At 39.5% G+C, this 9879-nt stretch overlaps 1 protein-coding gene across 1 annotated transcript in view; it reads right to left on the reverse strand.

Annotated features, from left to right (window-relative positions):
- The window catches only part of Ssl1 (general transcription factor IIH subunit 2 Ssl1), an 81238-nt gene extending 71846 nt beyond the window's left edge, over positions 1 to 9392 (reverse strand). The window contains exons 1-2 of the mRNA XM_071673416.1: positions 9206 to 9392; positions 286 to 487 (exon numbers count right to left, since the gene is read on the reverse strand). Coding sequence (XP_071529517.1) covers positions 286 to 487; positions 9206 to 9264 — 261 coding nt within the window. The 5' untranslated portion in view covers positions 9265 to 9392. The remainder of the gene's footprint in view (positions 1 to 285; positions 488 to 9205) is intronic.
- Between the last annotated feature and the right edge of the window lie 487 nt (positions 9393 to 9879).

The following is a 9879-nucleotide window of genomic DNA, read 5'->3' on the forward strand; positions in this document are numbered from 1 at the left end:
CCGCTCCCATCCCCTCTAGTCTCTAGATGTTCAGAGTTCCTAAACCCCATAAGATCATGGATAATCTCTAATTGCTCACAAGTTATCTGTTACAGAATGATATGATATTAAGTGATATTGCTTTTCTATCTCAAAATAACTCATTTGCATAGCTTTTCACTCCCACATTTTATTTATATTTATTTTCCTTTCACTACACTGTGTAAATGAAAGGACAAAACTATCTGGTAAGCCAGTAAAACAATGTCTCACTATAATCTAATACAAAACTAAGCTTATCAAAACCTTCAATGTGCAGATTTGCCGTGTTGGTTTTAAATCTTGTTCCAACATGGCTTGAGACAGATCCAGGATAACATACACATGACGCATAATTCCTAGCCTCACACTGGCTTCACGATCCAGTAGTCTCCGTCGCTTTGCTCGCTGGATCATCTCCGTCACTGATGGCTCCAGCCGACCAGATTCATCTTCTTGTATAACTTCCCTAATCAAGGCAAAATATATCAATTAATGCACTGTAATTGATTTTTAAGGAAGGCTATTAAGCAACTACTTATCCAAATATTTTTCTCCATATTTTCCCTACACACTCTTGATTATAGATGATATCAAATAAATGTGGAGTTCTTAACAAATTTTTGCTTCAGCTTCTACAGTGTGTTGGTGCACAGAAATACTATTCAGTATTCATAAGTATGATTTTTGTTTCTATAAAAGTAATCTAGATCTAGTGATATAGTTAATCATTATCCTTGGAAATGGATAGTGAATAGGGATCTCATACAGGTCTTTTAAAGCTTTATGAGCACACATCTGTCATAATTATTCTTGAAAACATTCACTTTGACATCACATTCCAAGAATTACTCGAACTAACATCACAAAACATGTTTTTTCTTACATGTTTTGATTTGATAAATTTAAAGGAGTACATAGCTTTTCCACGAAGCCTTCCTGATGCTCTGTGAGAAAACTGTGTAATCTATATTTTCAAAACCATTCAGTAACTTTAAGACTTTGTTCAGGTCTCCACTAACTTTCTTTTTCCTTTAATGTTGCCAACCCAAGCTTAATCAATCATTAAGAGAAGCTATTTACCTCAAGAGCTATCTTATAACCCATTTTGGTACCTTTTCCAGCTTATAAGTGTCTTCCTTGGTGGCAGGGGACCACCAGGCTTGCCCTGCATATTCCATGACAGGATGAAATAAGCTTTTGTAAAGCCTTCAGAAAGCCTCATCCATGTACGCTACAGTTTGCTAATGCCTTCTTCATGTTCTCTAAAACCACAGAATTTAGTTTTGCTGCAACCCAGTAGCATAAAAAGGTTTCTTAAATTAGCAGTGACATACCTACCTGCATCCTGTTACCTTCTGCACTGTACTCATATCTTCCATTTTTCCACAATAAAATCAATGACCACATATGTTGTCACAGAACACAAGAAGTCACTTGCTATTCTTTCCTCCAATTTCATGACACCTTATAATATGCTGTTACTGCTTGGGTAAAGCTTTCATACTGACAAAGGAGAGAAGCCATGTTCCGTAAGGCAGACTTCTTTTCCTACTACCCAAAGTTTATCAACATAATCTTGCATATCCTACTACCCAAAGTTTATCAACATAATTTTGCGTATATACTCAATTTGGGTTTTTATTCTTCAGTATAACTTAAATCATCGGGGAAGAGGAAAAGAAGGATGTGCAATTCTGCTAACACTAAGAGGAGGGGAGGGAGTTACAGAGCATGGATGGAATGGATCAAGGATAGTGTTAGTGAAAGGAGAGACTGGGATTGTGAACTATGAATGGGTATGTGTGTATGCACCTGTGAATCTAAAGACTGTATGAGGTAAGGATGAAATGAAGCTTTTCTGGAGAAATTTCAATGACTGTATAAACGATTTTGAGAATGAGAGAAACATTGTTGTATTGAGTGATATGAATGCAAAAGTGGGATGTGATGAAATTGGAGAGATAGTTGGTAACTAGGGAGTCCATAGAGTAAATGAGAATGGCAGTTATCTCATGGATATCTGTGCTGAGAAGGGTTTATTCCTCACAAACACCTTTTTCAGCACAAGATGATCCACTTGTATACATGGATGCGGAGTGATGGAAGAGAAGAGCTAAAGGCTTTGAATGATTATGTGGAAGTGGAGGAAAAATTGAGAAAGGCCATGCTAGATGCAAGAGTCATGAGAGGATTCTATGGAGACTCTGGCCATACAGCAGTTCATGTGAGGATGAGAATCAGGGAGAAGTGGAGGTATAGGGTACGGAAGAATGGAGAGGTAAAAGTGGTGGCAAGCAAGATGATGAATCAAAACAATGCAGGAAAGAGTAAGAAAGGAAGATAACTGAAAGTGTTGATGGAAGTGCAGTGAATGTAGGAATGCAGTCATGTGTGAATGAAATGTTTAAAATGTTTAGAGAAATACAATCAAAAGTTGTAAAATCAGTACTTGGAAACAATGTAGTGAGATACAAGAATAAAAAGGGCAATGCATGGTTGACAGAGACTAGAAATGATATGCAAGAAAAAGGCATATGGTAGATTGCTTAACAAGAATGTAACAGTGGAAGTTCAGCAAAGGAGAAGGAAAGAATACAAAACATGTAAGCAGAATGTTAAGAAGCTGACAGAAGAAAGAAAAGAAAGATAAGATGAAGATTTTGGAAGGAAGTTAAGTGGAAAGTTTCAGGATAATAAGAAACTATACTGGACAGAGGTGAAAAAGGTGGATGTAAGAACAAATGGGACCATCAGTGAAAGGGGCAAATGAGGAGGTAATAAGAAACTATACTGGATGGAGGTCAAAATGGAAAAAGGTGGATGTAAGAACAAATGGGAACATCGTGAAGGGGGCAAATGAGGAGGTAATAACGAGTAGTGAGGTGAGAATGAGGAGTGAGTATTTGAAGGTTTGTTGAATGAGTTTGATGATAGAGTGGCAGATATAGGGTGTTTTGGTCGGGGTGGTGTGCGAAGTGAGAGGGATAGGGAGAATGTTTGCTAAACTGAGAAGAGGTAGTGAAAGCTTTGCAAAAGATGAAAGCCAGCAAGGTGGCAGGTTTGGATGGTATTGCAGTGGAATTTATTAAAATAGGGTGTGACTGTGTTGTTGATTGGTTGGTAAAGTTCCTGAGGATTGGCAGAAGGCATGCATAGCACCACTGTACAAAGGCAAAGGGGATAAAGGCAAGTGTTCAAATTACAGAGGCATATAAGTTTGTTAAGTATTCCTGGGAAATTATATGGCAGGGTATTGATTGAATGGGTAAAGGCATGTACAGAGCATCAGCTTGGGGAAGAGCAGTGTGGTTTCATGAGTGGTACAGGATGTGTGGATCAGGTGTTTGCTTTGAAAAATGTATGTGAGAAATACTTAGAAAAACAGATGGCTTTGGATGTGGCATTTATGGATCTAGAGAAGGGATATGATAGGGTTGACAGAGATGCTTTGTGGAAGGTTTTAAGAGTATATGGTGTGGGAGGTAAGTTGTTAGAAGCAGTGAAAAGTTTTTACCAAGGCTGTAAGGCATGTGTATGAGTAGGAAGAGAGAAAAGTGATTGGTTCTTAGTGAATGTCAGTTTGCGGCAGAGTTGCACAATGTCTCCATGGTTGTTTAATTTGTTTATAGATGGGGTGGTTTGGGAGGTGAATGCAAGTTTTGGAGAGAGGGGGCAAGTATGCAGTCTGTTCAGGATGAGAGGGCTTGGGAAGTCAGTTGTTGTTTGCTGATGATACAGAGCTGGTGGCTGATTCAGGTGAGAAACTGCAGAAATTGGTGACTGAGTTTGGTAGTGTGTGAAAGAAGAAAGTTGAGAGTAAATGTGAATAAGAGCAAGGTTATTAGGTTCAGTAGGGTTGACAAGATAATTGGGAGGTAAGTTTGAATGGAGAAAAACTGGAGGAAGTGAAGTGTTTTAGACATCTGGAAGTGGTCTTAGCAGCAAATGGAACCATGGAAGTGGAAGGAGAGAGAGAGAGAGAGAGAGAGAGAGAGAGAGAGAGAGAGAGAGAGAGAGAGAGAGAGAGAGAGAGAGAGAGAGAGAGAGAGAGAGATTCTGGAAGCATTGAAGAATGTGTGGAAGGTGAGAACATTATCTCAAAGAGAAAAAATGGGTATGTTTGAAGAAATAGAGGTTCCAACAATGTTATATGGTTGCGAGGCATGGGCTTTAGATAGGGTTGTGAGGAGGAGGGTGGATGTGTTGGTAATGAAATGTTTGAGAACAATATGTGATGTGAGGTGGCTTGATTGAGTAAGTAATAAAAGGGTAAGAGAGATGTATGGTAATAAAAAGAGTGTGGTTGAGAGACCAGATGAGGGTGTGTTGAAGTGGTTTGGACACATGGAAAGAATGAGTGAGGAAAGACTGACAAAGAGGATATATGCATCAGAGGTGAAAGGGAACAAGAAGTAGGAGACCAAACTGGAAGTGGAAGGATGGAGTGAAAAAGATTTTGAGTGATCGGGGCCTGAACATTCAGGAGGGTGAGAGGCGAGCAAGGAATAGAGTGAACTGGAACGATGTGGTATCCCGGGGTCGATGTGCTGTCAATGGTTTGAACCAGGGAATGTGAAGCATCTGGGGAAAGCCATTGAAGGTATGCGGGGACTGAATGTGGAAAGGGAGCTGTGGTTTCGGTGGGTGGGTGATGGTGGTGGTGGCGGGGTGGTGTGTGTGTGTGTGTGTGTGTGTGTGTGTGTGTGTGTGTGTGTGTGTGTGTGTGTGTGTGTGTGCGTGTGTGTGTGTGTGTGTGTTATTTCATGTGGTGGGAGGCAATGGGAAGGGATGAAGGCAGCAAGTATGGATATGTGCATGTGTATATATCTTTGTATGTATAAGTATGTAAATGTGCGTGTGTGAGCGTTTATGTATATACATGTGTAATGGGTAAATTGGGCCATTCCTCGTCTGTTTCCTTGCACTATCGCGGGAGACAATGGTTAAGTACAATAATTAAGAATATATACATGGATGGAGTGATAAAAGAGATGAAAGCAAAACTATGGAAAAGGATTGAGATGAAGTGTGGTGATGAGATATAGTGGCTAATGGCAAGCCTGTTTTGGGATGGTTCTTTGTTGTTTGCTGAGAGTGAAGAGGAGTTGCAGAGGGTTGTAAGTGTTTCTTGTCTTGTGTGTGAGCATAGGCAACTGAAGGGAAATTCGAGTAAAAGTAAAGTAATGGTGTTTAAAAGGAAATGGAGGGAAAGTATAGATTCTGTAAAACCATAGAGAAAGAATGAAGAGTGTACTAAATTGTGCTTTGGATATGGGGGAAAAAGACTGGAAAAAGTAAGAGAATTTGAGTATCTAGGAGCTGTCTTAGGTAAGTGTGGTGACATGGAATGAGAGATAAGGGAGAGAGCAGTACCAGGTAGAAGAGTCATTGGGTCTCTTAATGGAATAATAAAGCACAGAGGCATAGGTGTAAGTATGGAAGTGAAAAGAGGATCAAGAGACAGCATAATCCTCCCAACCCTGACCTATGCAGCCAAAACATGGTCATGGAATGAGTCACAAAGGTTAAGAATCCAGGCTGTGGCTATGAACTATTTGAGAAGAGCAAGTGGTGTGACTAGATGAAATGGAAAAAGAAATGAAAGGGTGTATGAGAGATGTATGGCAAGGAATGCAAAGGGAGTGAATTGCGGAGTGGTAGAAAAGGTGAAACATAATACTTTGAGGTGGTTTGGGCACATGGAAAGAATGCAAGGCTGGGAGTTTACCATGAGCGTATGACAGCACAATTAAAGAGGTTGGTATAAGTGGAAGACCACCTGTGACATGGGCAAATAGGCTGGAGGAATACTGGAGGGAGAGAAATACCAGAAGAAAGTGAGGAATGGTGAATGCAAGGGAGGCATGTAAGGACAGGGATAAGTGGAGACTTTTGCCATGACCTCCCCTTGATGGGAGTTCCCAGAGGGAACGAGCCTCAGAGATATATATAGATGTATGTATAACATATTGTCTGGAAAAGTTTATCTAAAACTCAGTTTTAGTATCTATATTTTCCTTGTTAAGGGCATTCAATAATGCATTTTCCTCCCACATCAAAGCCAGGCCTTAACTGGAATATAATAAAGATACAAATGAAAGGAAAAATAGCAGTAAAGAGGATAAATATTTACAAATTCTGAAGGAAGTAAAAAAAACACTTTTAAAAAGTGCCAGGGCATAGTAATTAGGAAAAGCATGAGAGGGCAGAGTTCCAAATTTCAAGTAGGGAAAGAAACATTTACCAAAACAGCCACTGTTGAGTTGCTAATTGTCACACAGTAATCATGTAATGCAGTAGTCTGCCGTGCTCCATGGTCAAGTTAATCAGCAAGTAAATTGTGAGCAAAAATGGGTACGTTTGAAGGAACAGAAGTTCCAAAAATATTTTATGGTTGCAAGGTAAGGGCTATAGATAGGGTTGTGCGGAGGAGGGTGGATGTATTGGAAATGAAATGTTTGAGGATATGCTCTGTGAGGTGGTTTAATCGAGTAAGTAATGAAAGGGTAAGAGAGATGTGTGGTAATAAAAAGAGTATGGTTGAGAGAGCAGGGGAGGGTGTTACCTGTGACACCCCATTGGTAACTTATCCTTGCTCTATCACTGTGCTGATTATGAACCATTTCAATGTTACATCTCAAATTTTGGGCCAATGTCATTTCTGGTGTCATGCATTTGTCCATATTTCAAGGGTTCCATTCTGTACTGGAAGGACAAGAACCATGCTAAAGCCACTATGAATTATGGGAGGAGTATTTAGCATACATCTTTTATCTATCTATATCTCTAGTGCCTGTTCCCCACTGGAACTCCCTCAAAGGGGTGGCCACGGCAATAATCTCCATAACTAGTGAGCCCAGTGCCTCTTCTTAGCCTTTACTGCCTCACCCTCAATAAGCCACTGGCAGAGGACAACTCTAGCAGTGCTTGCAGAGGCTCCTACCTAAAGTTCCTTCTACCTACTTCTACCTAATGCTCCTTCCTATTTCCTGCCAACAAATTCCACTCAATGTTTCTCCCAAATGCTCCTACCTAAATGTTCATACCTACTACTACTACCTATTGCTCCTACCATTTTGTCAAAAGGCACAGCTTGCACATAGTGCTCACTGCAGGAAAACTTAGTTATAAAGAATGAACTGTGCAAGTTAAGCATTATCAATTATTATGCATGACAAGGAGATTGTATGTTTGTGGACAGAATGCTTACAGTCCATGTGTGTGTGAGGAAGAAAAAAAAGACAGCTACCAGGGTCAGAGGAGTGCAACTTGACAACCACTGAAGTGCTGACTCACTATACAGTTGTTACTAACCCACCTGATACTCCAGAGGTTAGTACTGGTAATATACCTACTTGCTTGTTGGCTGCCAACCAACTACTTATCTATCTAAAACTGACACTCATTCCTTCAAGGGGGTGGCCACAGCAACAGAGTCTCCATAAAATGTGAACTTGTGTCACTCCTTAGTCTTTAGTGCCTCACCCTTAACAGGCCACTAGCAGAGGGCAGCTCTAGCATAGTGTTTTCAGAGGCTTCCTACCAACCATCTACTCCTACCTAATGTGTCAACCTAAAGTTTCTGCATCATGTTCCAATCTAATACTTCTGGTTAATGTTCCTACCAACTACTTCTACCTAAAACTCCAGTCTAATGTTCCCACCTGCTATTTCTTAAAGATCTTGTATAATGTTACCACCTGCTATTTCTGTCTACTGCTTTTAGCATTTTGCCAAAAGACAGGGCTAGCACATACCACACATTGCAGGAAAATCTAGAGTACAAAAAATGAGTTGTGCAATTTAAGTTTTGTCAAGTGTTATACATGACAAGGAGATATTGTTTGACTGTGGATAGAATGCCACAATCTTATGACATTATTTTGCATAACCTGCTTCCTACCCTTCAATTTATTAAAAAGACTACTATTACATGATAAAACAGTCTTAGTTGCACGTAACTTTTACAGAATTTCTAGTCTATTATACAATACCTTGATAGAATCAATATGATTCAAATGTTTTCCAGAAAACAGGCTGTTTTAACAAAATACAGTGACTACTTATTCTCTGGTTAACATTCACTAATTCCATCTCTGAACCCATGGTATTCTTTGTCACTGATATGTCCTTTTCTAACATTTGAAATGCAAAGCTCTCTAAACACAGCAGATGTTTGCATTTCACTGTCACGGTAAAATGTAAAATGTTAACATATACCAGAAACAGAAGAGGCCTAAGTATGGAACCTTATGGAACTCCCATTTAGCAACCTTTAGCAACAAGCAGTATACCATCAACATGGGAAGTCGCTCCATGAACAACTGCTAAAGTGGAATAGACAGAAGTAACTATGCATATTAAGGAATGGAGAGAAGCAAGGAAACCAAAGGAAGGGAGGATGGAATGGCTTACGCCAACTTCTCAAATGCTTTGGTGATGGAGGCTACAACAATGCTTTCAACATATCTGAGAGCGCCATAGGTGATTTTGACAAGCTTTAAGAGGATTGCAAGATAGTTGGTGAAACACAACTGTAATACTGTAGGAAATATAGTTAAGTAATGTTATTTGTTTACATTATTATTTTTGTGTGTATTTTTATGGTTTTGTTTCTTGAGCTTCAACCTGATGATGCGACACCATGGTTGGTTCATTGGTTTGGGATTTAGGCCATTCAACAGCCAGAGTCATTCAAGTTATCTGCATTAAACTACATCCATATACCGTCTTCAAGTATAAAAGGTAATACAAAGACTGCATGCACTCTCACGAATTATGTGGCTCATATGATGCCATACTTCCTGCTGTGTATTGGTAAGAGCTACACAAGCAAGTATAGATTAACCCAGGATAACCTAGCCCTCCTTATATCAACAAATCTCATCAGCTGACTGGGTCTTAAGCAACAATGCAGGTGTATTTCATTGGACCTGCCGTTATACTACTGGATTTGGTCGTTTTAGAATACTGAGGCAGGCGGCCACTTCAGAAACTTGAGAATAAGCATTGATGTTTAAAAATCCAAATATCTCCACCACTACTATTATATTATTGCTCTTGCTGTTTGGCTACTTCTACAAGTGCTCAAATCTGATACACATCTGTAAACCCTGACCACTGAATGTTACAGAAAATCCTGAAGCAGTTTTTCCAGTCATGCTTATCATTTGAGTTACTATACCATGTTTTCTCATATCCACTCTCCCAGCGATACTCTTTGGGATCGTCCTCCTCGAGCATGATGGTGTTCAAAATTGCAAGCCCAAAAACTGCTTGTTATCATCCGCCACGGTTTCTTGTCGCCCCAAGTTCTCAACTTGAGTCTTGAATCTTGAGTCTCGGTATCGACTCAACTGTTGTGGGTATGGCTTGACCGCCTGAGCCGAATATCGTACAGTAACGAAAATTATTGTATCTCGTTTCATCTAAAATGGTTAAAGGTTAATCATTTCCAATCGTTTTCACTTATACCACCGTTACAAAAAAAAATTTAACAAATATTTCAATTAGCTAATGAGATGCAAATGTTTTATTTCCAAAGTACGTTAATGTTTGCGCAAGGCAAAGACAGGTACACTTCACTGACGTGGACGGTTTACATTTTTTTATCTATGTATATGATTGCAGATTAGTGTAATCAAAACAAATGTTTAAAGAAAAATTTAAATGAAACACACATTTCCTGTGATAACTAATGCTATAGGAAAGATGGTTTGTGGGCATTACTGGATTACGTATAATTCGTAAGCGTGCGAGTCTTTTAAGATTAAATTTCAATGCCCCTGAGAGGAATTTTATCAGGGGTTACAAAGTTTCTTTCAGGCGTCTTTCCCTTCTCCATTAGTCATCCTATTC

Source organism: Panulirus ornatus, chromosome 19 (assembly GCF_036320965.1).
Source record: "Panulirus ornatus isolate Po-2019 chromosome 19, ASM3632096v1, whole genome shotgun sequence".
In the NCBI taxonomy this organism is placed as follows: domain Eukaryota; kingdom Metazoa; phylum Arthropoda; class Malacostraca; order Decapoda; family Palinuridae; genus Panulirus; species Panulirus ornatus.